A 25,201-nucleotide genomic window follows, 5' to 3' on the forward strand; every position below is an offset into this window, starting at 1 on the left:
TTTCAGCAAGTAAGAAATATATCTTTAAAAAATGAATTACAGTCATTAATAGTACATTTTGACAATTCTTATTAAGAAAAAAGTTCTTTCCAAATCCAAGTGTCAAGGGTAAAGACAAATTCTTGCTCACTGAATTCTTACATTCAAGACTAATGCCAAGAGACTAATGCCAAGTTAAGAGAATGATGTTAAATTAAGATATCTGGCTACTTTAAAACAGAGACTTAGAATTATTTTGTCCACTCAATGCAGTAGTGATTTGAGATAAATTTCTCTTAGAAATTTTCTCTAAGATTAAATTCTTATTTTAGTGATAGGTGACATTATGAATATTATTCTACATTCTACATTCTAGGAAGAAGTACCAAAGTGTTTCAAAACACTACAACTCATTATTATAATCCAATTTTCAAGTATATTCTCCACAGCTTTTATATTATTGAAGTCCATATAAGCACATTTTTTCCCAAAAAGACTGCATTAAAAAGATATATAATCCCACTGTACCAAAAATATACCTTACAAATAATACAATGGGATAATTTATTTTATCCATTCAAATGGGTGACATCTTTCAATGATATTGTAAAGTTTCTTCCCATAACCTCATGCACATGTTATTCAATATTCATTTACTAGGAATATTTATATCCACATAGAACAATTCTATTCTTCATTAAATATTTATAGAACTGAAAGGACAACTTATCAATCTTCCTTTCAATAAAAATCATGGAGAAAGAATATTGACAATCCTTTTGAATGAGGAAGAGACATTAAAAAAAAAATTAGAGAATTGGGATTGGAAACTCATTTTGAAACTCATTACAATAATGAGTTCATTACAATAACTTCAATATTCAATCATTTTCACCATTCTGTCTTGTAACTATATTTTTTTAATGACTTGGAAAATCATTACGAAATCAATAACCTTCAGGTTCAACACACTCCTGTGTTTTATTCCTCACACAATTTTAAATGAATTACTAGTAAAATTTGGATGAGTATAGATTACATCTGATGTGGAAGAGTAATTTTTTGTTATAATATATTTTACTGAATGCATTAAGTATCATTAAAGAAAGTATCTGCCCACACTCAATTTTCTTTCCCTGCTGCCCAGGGCTTAACTAGTATTGAATGTTTTTTTAATAAAAGGTGATCTTACTGGAAGGATATTTTCCTACAGAAGATAGTATGCATGATTTGCAGTTAATATAAAACTGAAAAAAATTGATTCATGAAATAGAAATAGAAAGTGACATTATATTCTGATATGAAATATGTTCTGATAAAGAATGGAACTGACTCATGAGCCAGAACATTAAAAATTGAAACCTACAAAACTCTTCAAAAATCTTGTGCTATACATAGTGTTCTAATGTAAAACATCAGAAATATATTCAATACAGTCAAGTATATTGTTATTACAAATAACCGTTTTACATTTGTAATTATACTTACAAATGATTTTATAAATTATTCAAAAAAGCTTAAAATTGATGTAAACAAATTCAATCTTGCCTTCCCAAGCAAAACAACTACTAATCATCTTCCCTGCCTACTATCTACTGCCACACTGGTAAGATATCATCAACCATTAGTAGATACTCTTTGAAAGTCAATCATTAATCACAACTTTATCTCTTCTTCTAAAATCTCCTCAATTTCTAAACAGAAAGTGTTCCATAACTTCACTTCTGTTGAAACTGTTCTATGTGCTTCACTATATGTAACACAAATTGTCAGAAAATAAGAAATTACTCAACCTTAAATCAGTTCTGTTACAACTCTTCTGGAAAAAGTCACACAAATCATAAAGTTTTAATTTACACTTAATACTGAAAACCAAATACTTACAAAGAAGGATCTTGTACAAGATCTTTGAGATTTATCCCACTGCGATCTTCTGCAAGATTCCTGAAGCAACTATCACTCACTAAACAGGAAAAGGGGAAAGAAAAAGAAAATTAATTTTTGTTTACATTTCATTTAAATTATTACTGTCCAAAACGAATTTTGAAATTAAAATTGGTTCTCTGGATAGGGTTTTTCTAAACATCAAGAATGATCAATTTCTGGGCCTGGTAGATTAAACAGCAACTATTAACATTCAATAACATCAATAATCTAAGCACACATAATTTATATAAATACAATATATAAAAGAATAAACATACAGGTCTAAATTTTATTTTACTTTTACAAGACTAATTTACCAGTCCATAGTGTCAAGTCACTGCTTCCACAACAACTAGAAGAAAAAAAAAAGGTAAACTATCCCCCAAAATCATATTTTTAAAGACAATGGAGAACTTTGGATACAAAAAGGATAAACTAGGAGAAAAGTGCTATCTCTTCTTGGGTAAGCTGAGCCTCCTGATTGTTTCATTACTGGGAGGATTTACCATCTAGACCTAAGAACCAGACAGAGGGACACTACCAGGGAAAAGAGAAACCAGCACAGTTTGTGATAGCTCTTGGGCGGGCAATGACAGACTGGAATCCCATGGGACCCACAAGACACAGACAGTTTTCTTCTGGGAGATTTGCTGGGGCCTAGGGCTGCACAAGAAGTTCTGGGGGAAGGAGAAGAGAATGGGACACAGGGTCCCATTGCAGTGCTTAAGTGATTAGGAGTTAAAGTCACACTACAACAGATGGAGCCTACCACTTTCAGTGCAGAATTTCAATAGGTCTCCCCTCAAGATATTTGCTCTCAATCAAAAGCATCCCACCTTGAGAGTAAAAGGGGGCAGAAGCCAAATGGTAGAGTAAAATCTCCAACAATTTCATAGTACATTAGTACAAAGCCACAGCACAGAGGAATAACTGCAACGCAACAGGTCTGGCCCTTAAGACATTTAAAACCAGAGGCACACTGAGTATATCCAGAGCTGTCACTCAAACCACCCAGCTCAATTTGTGGCTGAGTTGAGACGGTTAATACTTAATCATTTCTTTCTAATATAATATTGAAAGAAAATAACATTTACATCAATTTCTATCCTAGTATAGACAGTATTTGGTATACAATAATAATTACAAAATACAGGAAAGGGGACAAAATGTGACCAATAAACAGTTGAAAAAATAATGCATATGCCAACCCACAGATAATACAGAATTCGAAGACAAGGACTTTAAGAAAACCATAAGTTAAAGAAGATATACAAAAAATGTTCACAGTAGATGAAAATTCTCACATTTCAATAGAGAATTAAAATCTGTGAAAAAGAATCTAATAGTAATTTTAGAACTGAGAAATACAGTATCTGAAATTAAGAAATCTGTGGGTGGGTTTTAGCCAACTCAACACAGCAAAACACAGGATTAGTGAACTTGAAGAGAGCATCCAAATTGAAGCAAAAAGAAGAAAAGAAAAAAAAAAAGAACAGAGCATAAGAGACATGTTGGAATCAAACAGCTAATGTAATTGTAGTTGAGAAGAGAGAGAATGGGGAAGAAGCAATATTTTCAGAAAAAACAGCTGAGAATATTCCAAAACTGATATAATACATTACTCACTGACTCTGGGAATACAGCCAACCCTGTACTGGAAAATGTGAAAGAAAACCACCCTCAGCAAACTGCTGAAAATCAAAGATAAGAAGAAAATCTTAAAAACAGCAAGGGGAAAAAAAGGACATATCACCTTCAAAGGAAAAACAATAAAACTTGCAGCTGAGCATCCAACATAAACTATGGAATACAGAAGACAATGGAACAATATAGTTAAAATGCTGGGGGAAAATCTAGAATCTAAGTCTATACCTTGATAAAATATCCATCCCAAAATTAAAGGTGAAATAAAATTTTACTCATATAAAAGTTTTGCATTTTGTAAGCATAAATATTGTTATTTCCTATTTCAATTTAACAGTTTTATTATGTATTTCTTAGCCATTTTCAATCTTCATAAGGAGCAAAAAGAATATAACACTTGCCTTGTCCCTTTCAAAAATCCATTACCTAAGATTTCATTCATGTTTTATATTCCCTTTTCTTACAGCTCAAAATTATAAGCTCCCTAAATCTGAATCTGCCTCTAATATAAATGAAAAATGTATATAATGATGCATTTAAAGGATCTGAAGTTGAAATCAAGTTTGCAGTTTTATTATTAACTCCAAAAAGGTATCCCCCACTTTTTTTTTCACAATGAGGTAACTTTGATCAATATATAATTTTCTCTCCATATTTAACAGACACTGATCTCAACCTATTGATTCGAGACAAATTTCCTGCTCTTCATAATTTTAACACAAATGCTCATTACACCATTTCCTAATTAGGGCCAAAAGGAAAAAAGTAAAATGTTGCCACACTATAAGAAAAGTTGGTTTCCAGCTGCGTTGAACTAATATTGAAATTATAATATATTGTATCATAAAATTTGTTCTCATAAAGTTTCTTGCCCAATTTGGCAAATATGAGAACTTAGTTAAAACTTCAAGAGCCTGAAAGTTTGGGAGGCTTAATTAAAATAGAATAAACCTTTGCTCCTATAAAGGCTTATTTGTCAGCTAGTGAAAATGAATTTTGCTAAAGGAGGCACTTTCTAACGTTCATATCTCATCCAAAGTTTAAGTTTAAAACAGAGCAAGAAATCTAAAGAAATTCAATAGTTTCTTAACAAATATTCTGAAACTTTACCTGCCTAATATATTTATTATTTTTAATATATTTAAAATATTTAAATATATTTAAAATATAAAATAAAATATATTTCACCAATGTAACAAATCTTGTTTTTGAATTATAAATAAGAACATGGTAGATTTTAAGAAGCTAGTGAACATACTTTTTTATGTGTAAATCACACCAAAATCAATCAGTTTGGTCATCATATTTTTTTGTTGTTCTTCCCCGCCCCCCCCCCCGCAGTATATGCCAACAAAAGGAATTACTATGCTCTCTGTTCCAATGATTAATATCACAAAATTAAGAGCTGGTTCTTAGGAACATACATATTTTTCAAAAAATGTCCCTTTCTATGATCACAGTGTGAAAGTTAAAGGTTTAGTGGAAAATGTCATTATGCTGTAATTTTAAAATATACCAAAAAATATGAACACTTAATTCCTTTTATTTTGAAAATATATCAGATAGTTCAATTAATACCTGATATAAGAAAAATTAGACTAACTCCATAATTCCTGGTTTCATTTTTTTAAGATAAATCTCTATATTTTTTGTTATTCAGATGAAAATCACATAACACAAAATTAACCATTTTAAAGTGCACAATTCTGTGACACTTAGTTCATTCACAATGTTGTGCACCTCCATGTCTATTTCCAAAACATTTTCATCATCCCAAGAGAAGACCTGGTACCCGTTAAGCAGCAAGTCCCCAATCCTCCCTTCCCTTCCCCCAATCACTGGCAACCACCAGTCTGTTTTTGGTCTCTATGGATTTAATAATTCTGTATATTTCATACAAATGGAAGCATACAATATAGGACATTTTGTGTCTGAATTCTTTCACTGAGCATAATGTTTTCAAGGTTCATCCACGTACAGAGAAGAATCATTCCTCTTTATGGTTGAATAATATTCCATTGTATGTATGTACCACTTTTGTTCATCCACTCACCCTTTGTTGGCTGTTTGAGCTGTTTCCACCTTTCAGTTATTGTGAACAGGCTAAGTAAGCACGCACATACAAATATTTGTTTGAGTACCCGTTTTCAACTCTTTGAGGTATATACCCAGAAATGGAATTGCTGGATCATACGGAAATTCCATGTTTAACTTTTTGCCAATTGTTTTCCAAAGCAGCTGCACTATTTTACATTCCACCGACAATGTACAAGGATTCCATTTCCCCACATCCACAGACGTTACTGTCTGTCTTTTTAAATTTAGTCGTAACAGTGGGGTGTGAAATATTATCTCATTGTGGTTTTGATTATATTTCCCTAATGATAAATGACGTTGAGCATTCTTTAATATGCTTGTTGGCCATTTGTATATTTTCTTTGGAGAAACGTCTATTTAAGTTCTTTGCACACTTTTTAATTAGGTTGTTGAGTTGTAAGACGTCTTTATATATTCTGGATACTAGATCCAGACATATGATTCACAAATATCTTCTCCCATTCTGTAGGTTGTCTTTATGCTCTCTAGATGTCTTTTTTTTTTTTTAATTTATTTATTTATGGCTGTGTTGGGTCTTCGTTTCTGTGCAAGGGCTTTCTCTAGTTGTGGCAAGTGGGGGCCACTCTTCATCGCGGTGCGCAGGCCTCTCACTGTCGTGGCCTCTCTTGTTGTGGAACACAGGCTCCAGACACGCAGGCTCAGTAGTTGTGGCTCGCAGGCCCAGTTGTTCCGCAGCATGTGGGATCTTCCCAGACCAGGGCTCGAACCCGTATCCCCTTCATTGGCAGGCAGATTCTCAACCACTGCACCACCAGGGAAGCCCTCTCTAGATGTCTTTTAATGCACAACAGTTTTTAATTTTGAGGAAGTTCAATTTGTCTATTTTTTCTTTGGTAGTTTGTGCTTCTGGTATCATATTTAAGAAACCATTGCCAAATCCAAGGTCATGAAGAACTTCCCCTATGTTTTCTTGTAAGAATTTCAAAATTTTAACTCTTATATTTAGGTCTTTTATTCATTTTGACTTAATGTTTGTACATGGTGTGAAAGTAAGAGTCTAGCTTCATTCTTTTACGTGTGGGTATCTAGTTGTTCCAGCACCATTTACTAAAGAGGCTGTTCTTTCCCCATTGAATGGCCTTGGCACTCTTCTGAAAAATCAAATACTCACAGACACATGAGCTGATTTCTAGACTCAATTCTATACCACTTATCTATATGTCTACGCTTATGCTAATATCACACTGTTTCTATTACTGTAGCTTTGTAAGAAGCTTTTAAATTGGGAACTGTGAGTCCCCCAACTTTTTCTTTTTCAAGATATTTATGGTTACTCAGCATCCCTTGCAATTCCATATGAATATTAGGACTCTAATCCATTTCTTACACCAAATTTTTTTCCCATTTTAAGTAGATTCATTTTAAGATGCATTTGACTATTACCAATTACCTATCCTCATATGCCACTTTATATTTTTTTCCATGTTTAAGTCCTACCATTTTCTACCTCCTAGGAGAAAAGTTCCCTGAATTCTCCTAAAAAGGATGCAAACAAGTAAAGAACTATTACTGAGCAAACTGAAGATAAAAACTGTCATGATGGAAATTTAGTAATTTTCTTAATATATCCAACCTAAAATTACAAGCCAAAATAATGCTAATATGTAAAACCTATACTATGATAACCATTTCACAACTACCAATGATGTCTGAATCTTAAGTAATTTTAAGTAATTTCAAGCTGTTGTGCACTTTGCTGTCAAAAGGTAACACATTCCCAAGCTGAGAAAATTTAAAACAATAAGCGAAATCTCCTTTCCCAATAAATTTGCAACAGATATGTTTCCTGAGTTCAAACTACAGTTTGAGGAGGACTTTTTGGATCTGATGCAAGTGGAAAGAAATTTTTTCATATTTTAAAATCCACTTAATAACTATCCAACTAAGGAGCTTCCACCTTGTCTTCAAGTGGACGTGATTATTCTGCAATGTAACGTACATGCTAAAAGGCAAGAAAACTTAATAGAATTCTAAAACCACATTTCAAATAATTAACGTGCTCCATTAAAATTATCTGTTCATGGACTGATATCAGTATTCACCAATAACTATCTTTTCAATGAGTGGAAAGACATACGCAAAAATAAAACACTCCATACAAATCAGCATTAATAAATGAACATTTACAATTTATTTTGATGACAAGAAATACTAACTGTAAACTCTAATCATTCCCCACCCAATTCCATTCTTTAAATTGGTATATGTGTATGACAAATACAGCACTTAATTATTATAATTATATTTGGATTTCATAAATTTTAGAAATTTTTAAAATATGTTTTCTTTCTTGTGATAGTAGTATATACATAATATCTTCAATTTTGCTTCTTGGCCCACAAAATCTAGAATATTTACTATCTACCCCTTATGGAAAAAGTTTACTGACCTCTGGTTTATAGGAACACAGAAGGATTACCATGCACCATACAGAGCTAGTTGATGTTAATCCCTAGCACATGCATTAGTATAGCATATTTCCATGACTATGCACAGAAGAGCATAAATTACAGAACCGATTTATACTCTCCTCTATTTTTTATATCTCTGGCTAAAGCCCATACCAAAACTCAAGTTATTAGGAAAACTTCCAAATATATTCATCCATCCTCATATATGTTCAGCGACCAATCCTAGACAATGAGAGATCACTAAAGACTCAGTGGGGGGCCAGAAGTACCATTCTCACCCAGCAGTGCCGTGGAGAGCCTAACTCAAGTATCAAAGGAGGCCAAATGGAGAACTTGACTTCTACCCCAGCCTGGCAGTAAAGAGGAAATGACTACCTCCCTTTACCTGCCTGAGCAACGTGTGAGTAAGCCAGCAAAAACAGAAGATTTAAATAAGATCCCAGTTCATAATGTAATACCCAAAATGCCCAGGTTTCAACAAAAATATCAACTGTCATTATGGATCAATGGAACAGAATAGAGAGCCCCCAAAAAACCCCTTACACCTATGGTCAATTAATCTTTGACAAAGGAGGCAAGAATATACAATGGAGAAAAGACAGTCTCTCCTCCAGCAACTGATGCTGGAAAAGCTGGACAGCCTCATGTAAATCAATGAAGTTAGAACACTCTCTCACACTATACACAACAATAAGCTCAAAATAGCTTAAAGACTTAAATATAAGACATGACACCATAAAACTCCTAGAAGAGAACATAGGCAAAACATTCTCTGACATAAATTGTACCAATGTTTTCTTAGGTCAGTCTCCCAAGGCAACAGAAATAAAAGCAAAAATAAACAAATGGGACCTAATCAAACTTATACATTTTTGCAAAGCAAAGGAAACCATAAACAAAATGAAAAGACAACCTAAGAAATGGGAGAAAATATTTGCAAATAATGCGACCAACAAGGGCTTAATTTTCAAAACATACAAACAGCTCATGCAATTCAATATCTAAAAAACAAACAACCCAATCAAAAAATGGGCAGAAGGGCTTCCCTGGTGGTGCAGTGGTTGAGAATCTGCCTGCTAATGCAAGGGACACGGGTTCGAGCCCTGGTCTGGGAGGATCCCACATGCCGCGGAGCAACTAGGCCCGTGAGCCACAAGTACTGAGCCTGCGTGTCTGGAGCCTGTGCTCCACAACAAGAGAGGCCACGACAGTGAGAGGCCCGCGCACCGCGATGAAGAGTGGCCCCCCACTTGCCACAACTAGAGAAAGCCCTAGCACAGAAATGAAGACCCAACACAGCAAAAATAAATTAATTAATTAAAGAAAACTGAAATTTGGAGTTTAATACTGAATTCTGCTTTCTAAAAAAAAAAAAAAATGGGCAGAAGACCTAAACAGCCATACAGCCATTTCTCCAAAAAAGACATACAGATGGCCAACAAGCACATGAAAAGATGCTCAACACTGCTAATTATTAGAGAGATTCAAATCAAAACTACACCTCACACTGGTCAGAATGGCCATCATTAAAAAGTCTACATATAACAAATGCTGGAGATGGTGTAAAGAAACCCTCCTACACTGTTGGTGAGACTGCAAATTGGTGCAGCTACTATGGAGAATAGTATGAAGGTTCCTTAAAAAAACTAAAAACAGAGTTGCCATATGATCCAGGAATCCCACTCATGAACATATATCCACATAAAACTCTAATCTGAAAAGATACGTGCACCCAAATATTCATACCTGCACTATTTACAATAGGCAACCTAAATGTCCATCAACAGATGAATGGATAATGAAGATGTCATATATACATATATACAGTGGAATAATACTCAAGCCATAAAAAAAGAATGAAATAATGCCATTTGCAGTAACATGGATGGACCTAGGGATTATCATACTAAGTGAGGTGAATCAGACAGAGAAAGACAAATACCATATGATATCATTTATATGTGGAATCTAAAATATTATACAATGAACTTACTTACAAAACAGAAACACTCACATAGAAAACAAACTTATGGTTACCAAAGGGGGTTGGGGAGGGATAAATTAGGAGTCTGGGATTAGCAGATACAAACTACTATAAATAAAATATATAAATGACAAGGTTCTATCTACTGTATTGACAGGGAACTATAGTCAGTATCCTGTAATAATCATAATGGAAAAGAATATGAAAAAGAATATATATACAAAACTGAATCACTCGGCTGTAAACCAGAAACTAACACAACATAGTAAATCAACTATACTTCAATTAAAAAAAAAAAGATAAAAAGTCAATTTTCATAAAAAGAACCAGGAAGATCTCAAACTGAATGAAAAAAGACAACTGATAGGTACCAATACAGAAATGATAAAGATGTTTAATCACAGAAAAATAGACCCCAAAAAATTAAAAATAAACAAAGCCTCAAGGACCTATGGGACCATAACAAAAGTCCTAACTTTCCTATCATTTGAGTCTTAAAGGAGAGGAGAAAAAGTGCAAGGCTGAAAAAGTATTTGAAGAAATAATGCCTTGAAAACATCCCAAATTTGGCAAAAGACACAAACATACAGATGCAAGAAGCTGAGCAAACCTCAAACAAGAGAAAGGTAATGAAATCTGTACCAAGACAAATCATGGCCAAATTTCTGAAAACTAGAGACAAAGAAAAAATCTTGAAAACAGTGAGAGAGAAACTACACCTTATCAATAGCAGAAAAACAACTCAAATGACAGGAGATCAGAAACCAGGGAAGAAAGAAGTGCTCAGATAAAAGAACTGTAAACCTACATACTATATATAGTGAAAATATCCTTCAGAGGTGGAAAAGAAATTAGGACATTTTCAAATGAAGTTAAAACTAAGAAAATTTGTCACCGGGACACATACCCTAAAGAGCTGGGTCTGAGAAAAGATCAATTAAGTTGACAAACCTCTAACAAGACTGACAAAGAAAAAAAAAATAGAAGACACAAATTACCTATATCAGGAATAAAACAGGAGGTATACGACTACAGACTCCATAGAAATCAAAATAATAATAAAGGAATATTACAAACAACTATAAAGGAGTTAAATTTAGCAACATAAAACAGACCAATTTCTCAAAAAACACAGTTACCACAATTCACCCAATATGATATAAATAATTTGAATAATCCTACAACTATTAATGAAATCGAATTTGAAATTTAATAACTCCCCAAAAAGGAAATCTCCAGGCTGAGATGACTTCAGGGGAAAATCCTACCAAATATCTACAGAACAATTAATACCAATTCTATACCACCTCTTTCAGAAAAGAAGTGGAGGGAAAACTTCCAAATTGATTTTATGAATCTACTATTACCCTGATGCAGAAACCAAAGACAGTACCAAAAAACAAAAACAAAATCCCACAAATATTTCCCATGTGAATATAGACTCCAAAGATCCTTAGCCAAGTCAGCCAACAGAATTCAGCAATATATAAAAAGAATTACATACCAAGACCAAATGGGGTTTATTCTAGGGATGCAAGGCTGTTTCAAAATTTGAAAAACAATTAATGTAATCCAACATAGTAAAAGGTTAAAGAAGTACCATCACATGATCATTCAACTGAGGCAGAAAAAGCATTTCACAACATTCAGCATCCCTCCATAATAATAAAAAAAAACTCAAAAAAAATAGGAATAAAAGGGAAATTCATCAACTTGATAAACAGCATTTATAAAAATCTTCAGCTAAAACCATTCTCAATGGTAAAAAGATTGAATGCTTTCCCCTAAAGGTCAGGAACAAAATGAAGATGTCTTCTCTCATCACTCTTACTGAATGAAGTAATGGAAGATATAACCAGTGCAACAGGCAATAAAAGGAAACAAAAGGCATACAGATTAGAAAGACAGAAGTAAGCTATCCCTCATTACATATAACATCGTCGTCAACACACAAAATCTACCAAAAACTCCTTGAACTAATAAGTGAGTTCATCAAGATGTCAGGATGTAAGATCAACATATAAAAATCAACTGTATTTCTATGCATTAGCCATGAAAACATTATCTTAAAGTTAAAATATAATACCATTTACAATTGTTCAAAAGAAAATGAAATACTCGTAAGTACATCTAACAAATCTTGTACAGCACTTGTATACTGAAAATTATAAAATGCTGGTGAAGGAAATCAAAGAACTAATAAGAGAGACATATGGTGTTCATGGATTGGAAGACTCAACACAGTACACAGTAACAATACATACTCTCCCCAAATTGACATCCAGTTTAGCATGCTTCCTATCAAAATCTCAGTGAATTTTTTGTATACCTAGACAATATCACTCTAAAATTCATATAGAAAGACAAAGGAACTAGAATAGTTAAAACAATTTTGAAAAAGAACTAAGAGTGAGGAACCACTCTTCTAGATTTCAAGACATATAGATACAGTAATCATGAATGTGTGGTACTAGCAGAAGGATGAACACACATATCAATAAATCAGAATACAGAACCCAGAACAGACCCCACACAAATATGCCCAACTCATTTTTGACAAAAGTACAAAAGCAATTAAATGAAGGAAAGACAATCTTGTCAACAAATGGTGCTGGAAAAAGTGGACATCCAGAGGCAAAAAAGTTTAACTTCCACCTGTGTCACACCTTAAAGAAAAACTAACTCAAACTAGATCATAGAGTTAAATGTGAAATGTAAAATTATATTAAATTCTTAGAAAAAAACAGAAGAAAGTCTTATGGGCTAGGCAAGAATTCTTAGATTTAAAACAAAAAGTACCATCCATAAAAAGAAATATATATAAACTGTATTTCATCAAAATTAAAAACTGCTGCTGTGTGAAAAATCCTGTTAGAAAAGTGAAAGAAGCTACCAAAACTTATCTCTTTAGAACAACCAAATATGTCTGCATGTAATTTAAAATAGTTAAACCTTCTTCCTTTTAAGAAAAACCTCTGATGCTCACCTCCTTACAAAAGCATAATAGTAAAAGTGATAGAAAAACATTTATATATCTTTTATAAGTCCATAATTGAATATCTTATCCATTATGCTTTATAAACTGCTTATGTTGAATAGTACTCAAACTTTTTTTTAAGAGAGAAGTTTGACTCTCCTGGAAAACTGATATGATTCTTTTCAGATAATGATATCCACAGGACATATTTTTTTTGTTCCTATTTTGTCTTTGTTTCCAGGATACTTAGAGTCAAATCTAGTACTCGATTGCAGTAAAGTGTACTGGATGCGTTTCACAATTTACTATTCGTGTGTGTGTGTGTGTGTGTGTGTGTGTCTGTGCCTGTGTGTGTCTCTGTGTGTATCTGCTTCTACCTTGTGGAAGTTATTAGATCATAATTTGTAATAAATAAATAAAAAGTCCTGTCCACTCTCAGTTCACATGGAATTAGAAATCAGTCCTGAGACTTCTGTTGAAGACAAAAATATTCTGATTTGTAAGACCTATTAAGCAATCAGGAGTTTTCTCTATAAGGAACTGGAGGCTCAGCAGCAATTCTAGCTCCTTCTCTTCTAGAAGACAAATATCAGATAACTAGCTATGGAATACAATGAGCAGTAACCAGATCTCTTGGGAAGATGCCCAACAAATTGTACATTGTATTATGAAAAAATTTTAAGAGTAATGTTTGCTGCAATCAATTTAATTAACCATAGTAAAGGACAATGCTTCTCAAACCATAACGTGCATCAGAAAAATCCAGGGAATTTTTGTTTTTTGTTTTTTTAAGTACCAGAACCTCCTTCTGTCTCAGCAATTGTGAGTTAAGATTTTGGGGTATAGTCAGGTTTTAAAGTCAATGGTACAATAGAAAGAACAGTAAGAGTAAAGTCTGAACAGCGACCTCAAGTCTGGTTCTATCAATTACTAGCTATATGAACGTAAGTATATATCCTTCAGACTCTTCACCTATATACACAACGGAATAAGAATATCTGTACTACCTAATGTTCAGAATTGCTGAAAAGAGCAAATGGGTAATATGTTAAAGCACATTGAGACCTGTGAGATACCATATAAATAAGATGTATGGTTAACATTACTAAGGCAAAGAGATCAACAGGACTGATAAATGTACAATGGGTTTATAATTAAATTCAAGGTTCCTTGACTGACATTATTGAATATTTTCAAGAGTAAATGTTTTATAAATTTCTGAATATGTGTCTTTTATTAAAAATATCTCTTCTAACATGGCAATAACCATCAGTAAGGATTCCTTTAAGGTAAAGGACTTTGAATCATGCAAATCCCAGATCGTCTTCATTGGAGCTCTGTTTCCCTCATTCATTTTGTAGTCAGTATGCAGAGTTAAACCCACTGCAGCAAAGTCTCCAAGTGTCCATAGTTAAAAATCCTTCTCTCCACATCATTCACAATCATTTCCAACTATTTGCAATCATAAAACTTATCCCCAGAACACCAATAACATTCGGGTTATTTGGCTGCTAAATCAGCTGATTTACATACACACCACCACATGATTCTTAACCTTCTGATATCACATTATGAATAACTCCATTGTGGTAAAACTGAAAACACACAGGTAATAGCAAATTCCCCTGGATTTGCAAGTTGATTGCCATTGCAAGTTGATCTTTAAATCAAGGTAGCAACTTGTTTAAGATATTTGAATATATATTTTAAAATCTTCCTTTATTTCCCATTTAACACATATAAATACTACATAAAATATTTTGAGTTGTTATACATCCAAAAGTAAAAGACCTGCTGATATTTGGTTTCTTGTAAAAATTAAAAGATCTTTAATACAAGGGAAGGAGCATACCTAACTGTAAGAAACACATACACATTTCTTGTACAGTTTTTAATCTTTTTCTTAAAAATTTAAATTGTATTTAAAGTATACTATAGGAGGCTTTGGAGGGTTGGCATAATCTAATTTACGTTTTTTTTAAAACTTTATACAATTCACTTTTAAAATTTTAATTATGGTAAAATACACAACATAAAATTCACATCTTAACCATTTTTAAGTATATATTCACACTGCTGTGCAACCAATCTCAGGAACTTTTCATTTTGCAAAACTGAACCTCTGTACCCATTAAGCAACAATTCCTCATTTTCTCCTACCCTTAGCCTCTGGCAACCATAGTTCTGCTTTCTGTTTGTATGCCTTTAACTACTCTAGGAATCTCATGTAAGTGGAATCATACAGTATTTTCTTTTTGTGACTGGCCTGTTTCACTTAGCCTAATATCTCAAGGTCATCCATCTTGTAGCTTGAGTTAGAATATCCTTCCTTTTAAAGGCTGAACAATATTCCATTCTACGTATATACTACATTTTGTTTATCCAATCAACTGCCAATGGACTTTTGGGTTGCTTCCACCTTTTGGCCAATGTGAATAATGCTGCTTTGAACACAGGTGTACAAATATTTCTTCAAGATCTTACTTCCAGTTCTTTTGCATATATACTCAGAAGTGGAAATGCTATATCATATGATCATTCTATTTTTAACTTTTTGAGGAACTGCCATATTGTTTTCCATAGCAGCTGCACCATTTTACTTTCACACCCACAGCGCATAGGGGTACCACTTTCTCCAAACCCTCACCAATACTTGTTATTTTCTGGATTTTTTGATAGTAGCCATCTTAACGGGTGTGAGGTGATATATCATTGTGGTTTTATTTTGCATTATCCTAATGATTAGTGATGTTTAACATCTTTTCATATGTTTGTTGGTCATCTGTACATCTTCTTTAGAGAAAGGTCCATTTAAGTTTTTTGCCCATTTTTAATCCAATCATCTGATTTTCGTTGTTGAGTTGCTTTTCATCTTTTGCAATTAAATTATAACTATTAATAGTGTGATTTTAATCATATGTAAGTTTTTTTTAATCGTATTGAAAGTATCCAATAACAGTAGAAAAAACCCACTGTGTTTCAAAACACTGTTATGTTGCATTATTCGTAAGGTGACTTTGTATATACACTTTAACCTTTTTAAGCATTATGCCCCTCATCTATACAATAGGGACAATTATATGTCCTTATCCGATCTCATAGGGGTAGCCTGAATATCAAACGAGATAATTGTAAAACTATAAAATAAAGTTATATAAATAAATGCTGCATCCAAATCAGTTTAAACAGCTTTGAAAATTTTAAAATAAAGATGTACCAACCTGGAAAGAGACTGAGGATTGGGATGTATGATAAGTAAATCAGAAAAACCTGGATAAATGGAGCCAGATAAATATCTTTCAGATTAGTGTCATTCTTATCATTCATACCAATTCTTTTCTATTTTTCATTTGCTTCATAGATTTTTAAGTACGATGTTCTCCATTTAATGCTTGCTTCCAGAATACTCTTATGAAGTTCCTAAATATTCAGGAATTTCCAAGGAGCAATTTAAGAATTCCATATCAACTTCATCACATGGAGCTATAGAACAACCTGCCACTCTTCCATAGGATAGAGCATGAATTACTTTCTTCTTTCAACAAAGAAAAGAAACACAGCAAAACTTCTAAGCATGAAATAAGTAAACATTTGCATGCCTTACTGCAAATTTTAAATTAGTATTTTAAATATGCAATTATAAATTTTTATGTAAGAATTAATCACTTCTATTTAAATATAATAATTAACCTCTTCAAAACTTTGTAAAAACCTCAGACTAGTTTACTTAGCAACTGAATTTTAAAAACTCCTTATCCTTCTTTTACTTGCATAGTGGTTTAAGAACACAGACTCCAAAATTAGATGACCTGGATTTGATCTTAGCATCCATTTAATCAATGTGTGACCTTCAGCAAGTTAACCTCTCTGTTCCTTGACTTTTTCATGTTTAAAATGAGGCTAACAATAATAGCACCTCTCTCAGAGTTGTTGCAAGCAGTAAATAAGTCAATACAGATGAAGTGATTAGAATACTGCCAGACACATTATAAATGTTACTGCTATTATTTCTATTATTATAATCATTACTATTATCTCTGCTTTGGCTTTGTGATAAATTCCCTTAAAAGGATAAAAGCAAAACTGAAACATTTTTGATGGCACATTTCACAGTTAAAGGTTTATCTAATTAAGAAGGCAAGCAGAAAGATATTAATGTGGGCAGAGAATAAAATTCATCTTAGAAAGCATCATGAATATCTAAAAAAGTATACTGAACCACTAGATTACACTGTAATTTATATAGACAAATTTAAGAAAGATGGTATCTGAAGTACACAGAATTTTTGAGAACCTTACTATATACTTGTAATTACTTCTTCCCAAACTCACAATTTAACCCAAGGCTTACTGGAAATTTTACAGAAGTAATCATAAATCTAAGCAATAGAGAAATCCAAATTTCAACAAAGTCAGGCAGCTCTAAAGGTAAACTCCAATGAAAGCCAAAAACCTGGTTGATTAAAAGTAGTAATTTAAAATCTCACTAGAATTAAGCCATCACTTACAAATAAATCTCAGTTGGTTACCTTTGACTATGCATATACCTTCCTATCTACCTGCCTGGCACAGGTACAAGACTCAAGTAAAGGTGTAAATAATCAGTACCATTAAACTGATGAAAGTGAAACAGAATCACTTTCATATAGAAAAGGAAATAAAAGAATTAAAAGGCCAATTCCTCTAATATAACCACAGTAGAGGATAATAAAACCATATATTAATATAACCATAATATAACCATAGATGTTGTTGGAAGCAGGGTGTAAATCTTTACTTTTTTAAAAAACAAAACTTCCAGTCACTACTCCAACCATAACAGTAGGAATTACTATCTGACTTCTGAAACTATATGTTAGCTTTTCCTGTTTCTGAACTTTATATAAATGAAATCACACTACAGGTAGTCTTCTTCTATCTAGTACCTTTTGGTAAACATTATGCTTATGAGATTCATCTATGTTTTTAAATTTAATTGTGCACTGTTCATTCTCATTGTATAGTATTCTACAGCATGAAAATGCAATGATTTATTTATCTGTTCTACCATAGGCAGACGTCTGTATTGTTTTCAATCTAGGCTATTACAAATAGCACCGCTATAAACATTTTGCACATGTCTTTTGGTGAACATAAGCAAATATTCCTGTCAGATATATACCTATGAGTGAAGTTCCTGGATCACAGAAAATATGTATGTTCAGGTTTAGTAAACACTGTTCAGCTTCCCAAAGTGGTAGTACCAATTTGTGTATGGGATAATTGTATAACTTCTTAACAGTTGGAAATGACAATAATAGTGCATAGAATCCTCCCAATACTTGAAATCTCTCCAACTCACAATACTTGAAATCTCTCCAACTCCCACCTCTGCTGCATTTATCTGCTGCTTCCAGCCAGAGAAAGTTTTCTGATTTTAGGGGCTCATGTGATTAGACTGGGCACACCCAGATAACCCAGGATCATCTATCTATCTAAACATCCCTAATTGTATTTGCAAAGTTCCTTTTGCTATATAATGTGACATATTACAGGTTCCAAGGATTAGGGCTGGACATCTTTGGAGGCCATTATTCTCTCGACTATAATGAACACTCTATTCTGTTCCATTAGTTTACCCTTGCACCAATATCACTGTCTTAATAACTCTAGTGTTACAGAAAATCAATATCTGGTATCCTAAAGTCTTCCAATTACTTTGTTATTCCTTAAGATTCCCTTGGCTATACTTGGCCCTTTGAATTTCCAAAGGAAGTTTAGACTAGATCATCAATTTTAAAAAACAAACAAAAAAAATCTATGTGTCTTATAATAAGAATTGCACTAATCTTTACAGCTATTAATCTATATGACCTATGTGGTCAATTTTAGCTAACATTTCATATGAACTTCAAAAGAATGTGTATTCTATCATTTTCCAGTGACATGTTGTAGAGTTATTAACGAGGTCATTGATTACTCTTCTATCTCTTTATTTTTTGATCATCTACTTCTATCAGCTATTGATAGAGCTATCATAAATTCTCCCACTATGATTGAGGATTTGTCCAGTTCTCCTTTTGTTTCTACCAATTTTTGCATTATATATTTTAAAACTATCTTATTACCATGTCCATGTAGATTTAGGATTGTGATAACTTCCTAAAACACTGACCCTTTTATCATTATATTCATACATCTTTTATATCTAGTCTTGATTTTAAAGTTTACTTTGACATTAGTGTAGCCACACCAGATTTCCTTTAAGAATGCATGGCAGATCTTTATCTATCCTTTTACTTCAATCTCCCCTGGTCTTTATATTTAAGATGTGGTTCTTGAATGTAGCATGTAATTGGGTTTTGTTTTCTTTTATACAGTCTGACAAGTTTAGTGTTTCAATTGGAATTTTAGTCTGTTTATATTTAATGTAACTGCCAGTATGATTAGGACAGAACAGGTAGACTGAGACTTAACACAGATGCAACTAAGACTTAAAATATGCCCCTAACATAAACTCAGCTGTTCATATTATAGTAATGTAATGTAATATAATGTCTATATTTTATCCTGTTTTTCTAGGTAAGAATGCTAATTTGCTGCCAGCTACTCCACTGCACTCAAAAAGTTTCGAAACTTAGCTTCTACATCATCAAATACTTACTTGAAAGCCTATATTAAATCCAAAATGATGTTCAAAGTCAAACTTAGTCTCTGAATAATTTTTGCCCCATAAGCAAGTTCTAGCAGCACCTTTGACATTTTACAGTTTAATAAGGTAGTGGTACACTTTTAAAATTCCAAAGGGTAAAAAATATTTAAAGTAAGTCATACTACTTTATATTAATTTTTAATGTGACCTAGAAAAACAACTATTGTAGATGCCTTCCAAAACCACTTCTTGTGCCAAAAAAGATTATCTCACACACACATCAACTCAGGAATAAACAAAATAATATGATCCATTCCACCTAGGCATGTCCTCTTCTTTAAAACCAATGCCATACCCCAGTCCATATCATCCCTAATCCCTCATTAAATCCCTACATTTAATCTTTTCTTCTAAGAGGCCATAACTTAACCTCCAATAGACTCAGAGTTACCCTTCTAAACACAAATATGATGAGCACTGCTTACTTTTATATATAAAATCTCCAAGTGACAAACGTTGATTTTAGATAAAATATAATCCCTTGAGATGTCATATGAAGTCTAGTTTTTCATAGGGGATTAATGAATTTGGGATCCAAAAGGTTTTATGTATAATGTTTGATATCCACATGGATAATAACCAAATAGGTTGGCATGAACTATCATATAACTCAGGAAAGAACCCATGTGAATATCATATAATTATCAAAGTTCTGATGAGATATATTGCTAAAGATAATATTAGATATACTAGGAAATTAACTGTAATATGCTGGCATTCTATAGAAAGTCATGTTTTTTCTGCCTCTGACTTTCCTCTTGTAGTATCAAACAACTTGGTAATGTGCTCCCTGATTTCTACCCTATCATGTTACCTGGTACTATATTAAAAAGTTGTCACAAATTACCAGCAATAGCTACAACGCACTTTTAAGTAACAAAATGTGTTTTTCTTTTGCTTTTGAATCTTCATGATAAAAATTTCCATTTAATACTTAATATCAGTGCAGTTCCTTGATTCTGAAGATAAAAACACAAGAAAAAAATATTCTTTTTTAAATGATATTCATTTTCTCTATCTGATTTAAAATATTTATTGTTCCATATTTATTTACCTGATTCTGCCTAGCTACAATGTTTGGATCACAGAGGGGATCATAATAAAAGAAATTTGACTGCATAATCTATTCCTTTGAGAGAAGGATAGCATAAGTAACAATAATAGCAATGACACAAATAAAAACTAACATTTATTGAGTGTTCCCTATTTGTGCCACAAAGTGCTTTCTAGGCTTTATATTATTTAAAAGCTATTCCCTAGAGACTTCTTCTTCTGCATAAGTTACAGTCACAAGAGAACATCATTCTCACCCTAAATATAAGAACATGTTGAATAAACCAAAAAATCATTATTTAAAAAAAAAATCATAGAGCTGGGAGATTTATTCTACCAAAGAAACCTAAATGAAATAAATTCCAGAAAATGGAAGAAGAGCTGCTTTCATCCTTGGTAGAACAGCTGTAACAGGAGGAAGTCACCATAAATGGGGACAAGAAGAAACCAGAAAATTTTTAACAAATATTTAAAGCCAAGTGTGGGCTAGCATGATGGCTAGAATCTCTAGAACCCCAGCCACAAATAAAGTCTGTACCTGCCATCCAACTCTCCCCATTTTGGCTAAGCTGACACCTTGAGGATATACCAACCATTATAGCCTAGTAACTATTACAGGAAAGAAAGAAGCATTATGCTCAGGAATAGTTAAGGCAAAATCTTGAATTTTCAAAATAGGTCTACATTATCTTCTGCCCTTTTAGCCCTGATCATTATTAGCAAGGAAGCAGTCAAGAGATGATCACTTTCTGAGGATGGCCACATTTAGTGTCAAATTGCCTTACCAAGGTACGTGCACCAGGAGGTGGTGAAAGAGGGTCAGTCAAAAATGTTTTTAAGCTGATGTTGGAGAAGGGCAACTCAGTACTCAACAATACCAGATGCCTGTGGATGGTACGAAACACAGAACTTCCATCAAACAATTTGACTACTGCCCCACCAAGTTTGGCCTTTGTGACAAAAAGAACACCAAAGTCAGAATGTAAATAGTTCAGAAGGCCAAAAACATGACACATTCGTTTCAAGGGTCACAACGGTATAGCCAGTCAGTTGATCTGACTGGACAACAAAACCATTCCTGAAAAAGTTATGTGAAGGACCACCAGTAGACCCAAGATGGAGTCAAAGGTCCTTCACCATGAGAAAAACAGGCCAACTTCTGCCAGGGGTGACAAGTTTGGCAGGCAGTGATGGCTTGTACATCATAAGCATATAGTACTGTATCTTTGGCCCAGTCTACGGTGGTGGATACATTAGCCACACCCAGTACAATGATGGACCCAGGTGGCCGTGGTGGTGACCTGAGCAGTGTAGGCTTGATCAGCAATTTGATTCTAGTCACTCTCATGAAAAAACAGGCCCTTACTCTAAGCATCAATATGAGTGACCAAGACCTTCCAAATGGTAGCTGTGGTCTCATTGAGGATGTGCCTTTAATCTGCTATTCTGTAATCCTACCCAAGTGAGGCCACTGTCAATAGCCCACCACTCAGGAAAAATATAACATACTTGATCCTTTGGAGTACTGGCTAAAGCAGGGACTGGCTAATTTTTTATTTTTGTAAAGGGTGAATAGTAAATATTTTAGGTTTTATAAGCCACATACAATCTCTGGTGTGTATTCATTTTATTCCCACTGCTTTAAAAAATGTAAAAAACACTCCCAGGCTCAAAGCAGCACAAACACAGGCTGCAGCCAGATTTGGCACATGGGCTGAAGTTTGCCAACTCCTGGTCTAAGGCAAAGAAAACAACTTTCAATTTAGCCTATTGTGCTAATCATAATCAGCCCTTACCACAATTGGTCTTTCAGAGTTGTCCTTGGAGCTGGAGAGTGGCTGCCACCCAGTGGACACCATCAGTTTTTCACTTAGCTGAATCATCAGTGAAACAGGCCCAAACATTTAAGGTAAACTCTGTATATGTAATCAGTCTAAGGGCTTTACCCAGAAGGTCAATTTAACATTATTTCCCAGCTGCAAACTTTGTTCAAATCTACCAGTTGAATTCAGGTACTTTTTCCCCTACCAAAATATGACCAAGATATCTAATAAGCACACATCAGGGGTTACAGTAATAGCCACAAATGATTAAGACACTCCCAGGTGTAACTGCAGGGAAAAGCAGGTAGCAAAAGAGAAAAAGGATGCTGGGGACACCAAGAGCTGTAGGTAGGCTTTTTCTCTCCTTTAGCTTCTCTCTCCACAGTTGGGTTCAAGCCCTGGGGTTGTTTCCTCCCTCATGTAACTTCCAATATATGGAAAGCACTCCAGCTCAGGGGACCTACATATCACTGCAGCTCTTCCCTTCAGTATTTGGCACTTTTGGCAACACCTGTGGCCATCTTTTCCTCCTCACATGGGACCAGGAAGGATGGTGAATTCAGCACCTGTATTCAACAGAGCCATAAAAATTGGAGTCCCTCCTCTCCTTCAGAGGTTCCAAGAGCACTTAGTTTTTCCTTTGAAGCATCTGAGGTCAAGGTACACAGGGAAGGTGGGATAAGAGGATGCAGACTGAGAAAGTGGCACAAAACAATAAACATGGCTTTGCATTTACTTTCAGTTTTGAGCAGCCAGTCCCATCGTTCAACCAAACCAACTTCTAATATTGTTCCTTCACCCAAAGGTCTATATCCTCACTGCTGACACAATTTATTTCACTTTGGGGGACCTGTTGATTCAGCAGCCACGCAATATTGCCTCTGACTAGGGCCACAGGGCTTGCTACCACATTCTCAGGATAACCTTCCTTTTCCTCCCACACAGAAGAGAGTGAACAACCGAAGTACCATTTGGGCAGCTTGTATGAATCCTGGAACTCACTGCTTAACCTCTAAACATCATCAATCGGTAGGACAATGGGGGAATTCCCTCCCCACCCAGCCCTCATGCTCAACACTTAGGTAAAGCATTGGTTATCAGGTCCCAGGGAATCTTCTCACATTTCTTAACCTAGCCAATGGGGGAATTTGTCCTCCCTCCCTAAAGCCACATCTCTATCAGCATCCGAATCTCTCATCAAAGCTACACAAAAACTACTAGAACTAAAAAGTTTAGCAAGGTTACAGAATACAATGTCAATGTACAAAAAAAAAATTGTGTTTCTATATACTATCAATGAACAAAGGGAAATTTTTTAAGTACCAGTTACAAAAACATCCAAAATATGGAAATGTTAGGAATAAACGTCACAATAAATGTGAAAAACTTATACACTGAAACTACAAAACATTACCGAGAAAAATTAAAGATCTAAATAAATAAGACATATACCTTGTTTGTGGGTAAAAGACTCAATATTGTTAAAATGCCAATTGTTTCAAAATTGACCTATGTAGATTCCAGTCAAAAATCCAAGCAGATTTTGTTGTAGAATTTGATAAACTCCTTTTGAAATTCATATGGAAATGCAAAAGATCTAGAATAGCCACAAAAAAATTTGGAAAAAGAACAAATTTGGAGGCTAACATTATCTGATTTCAAGAACTATCATAAAGATGCTGCTGTCAAACTAGGATGGTATTGGTGTAAAAACAGATAAATAGATCAAAGGAAGAGAAAAAAGTCCAGAAACAGACCCTGACATAGGTGGAAATTTGTTTCTAGACAAAGGTGAAAACGAAATTTAGTAGAGAAATGTCAGTCTTTTCATCAAATGATGCTGGGAAAATTGGACAAGCATACAGGAAAAAAAAAAAAAAAAAAAGAATTTCAATGCAAACCTCACATCATGTATAAAAATCATTTCATAATGGATCACACACCTAAAGCTTAAAATTGTATAAATTCTAAAAATAAACCTAAGAAAATATTTGTGACTCTGATTTAGCAAAAGATTTCTTAGAATACCGAAACACAATCCATTAGAGAACTGACAAATTGAATGTTATCATAATGTAACTACTTATTCTGAAATAATCACAGACTCACAGGAAGTTGCAAAAATACTAGAGTCCTGTGTTCCCTTCACCTAGTTTCCCCCAATGGTGATATGTTATATAGTACAACATCGAAGCTAGAAAAATTAACATTTGTACGTTACTGCTACCTAGTCTACAAACCTTATTATTTTCAACATTTTTTACATGCATTCATTAGTGTATATAGTTACACGCAGTTTTATACCATTTATGGACTTATTTAATTACTACCACAATCAAGATACAGAACAGTACCATAAACCACAAAATAACTTCTCATATTATCTCTTTGTATTAACACCTACATCCCACACCATGCTTGTCCCTGCTCCTGTGGCAACCACTAGTTTGTTCTTCATCTCAATTGATATTTTTTCTGGACAATGTTATATAAATAGAATTATATAGGTTATAACCTCTTGAAATTGACTTTCTTTACTAAGCCTAAAGTCCTTCAGGCCCATCCAGGTTGTTTCATGTTTCAATGGTTCATTCC

At 33.7% G+C, this 25,201-nt stretch overlaps 1 protein-coding gene across 3 annotated transcripts in view; it reads right to left on the minus strand.

Moving 5' to 3' along the window:
- The window catches only part of GPHN (gephyrin), a 618,338-nt gene that overhangs the window by 504,360 nt on the left and 88,777 nt on the right, over positions 1 to 25,201 (minus strand). For all 3 annotated transcript variants that reach the window (XM_007449022.1, XM_007449020.1, XM_007449021.1), the window contains exon 2: positions 1,864 to 1,942. In XM_007449022.1, coding sequence (XP_007449084.1) covers positions 1,864 to 1,942 — 79 coding nt within the window. The remainder of the gene's footprint in view (positions 1 to 1,863; positions 1,943 to 25,201) is intronic.

This window comes from Lipotes vexillifer, unplaced genomic scaffold (assembly GCF_000442215.2).
Source record: "Lipotes vexillifer unplaced genomic scaffold, Lipotes_vexillifer_v1.1 scaffold629, whole genome shotgun sequence".
In the NCBI taxonomy this organism is placed as follows: Eukaryota; Metazoa; Chordata; class Mammalia; order Artiodactyla; family Lipotidae; genus Lipotes; species Lipotes vexillifer.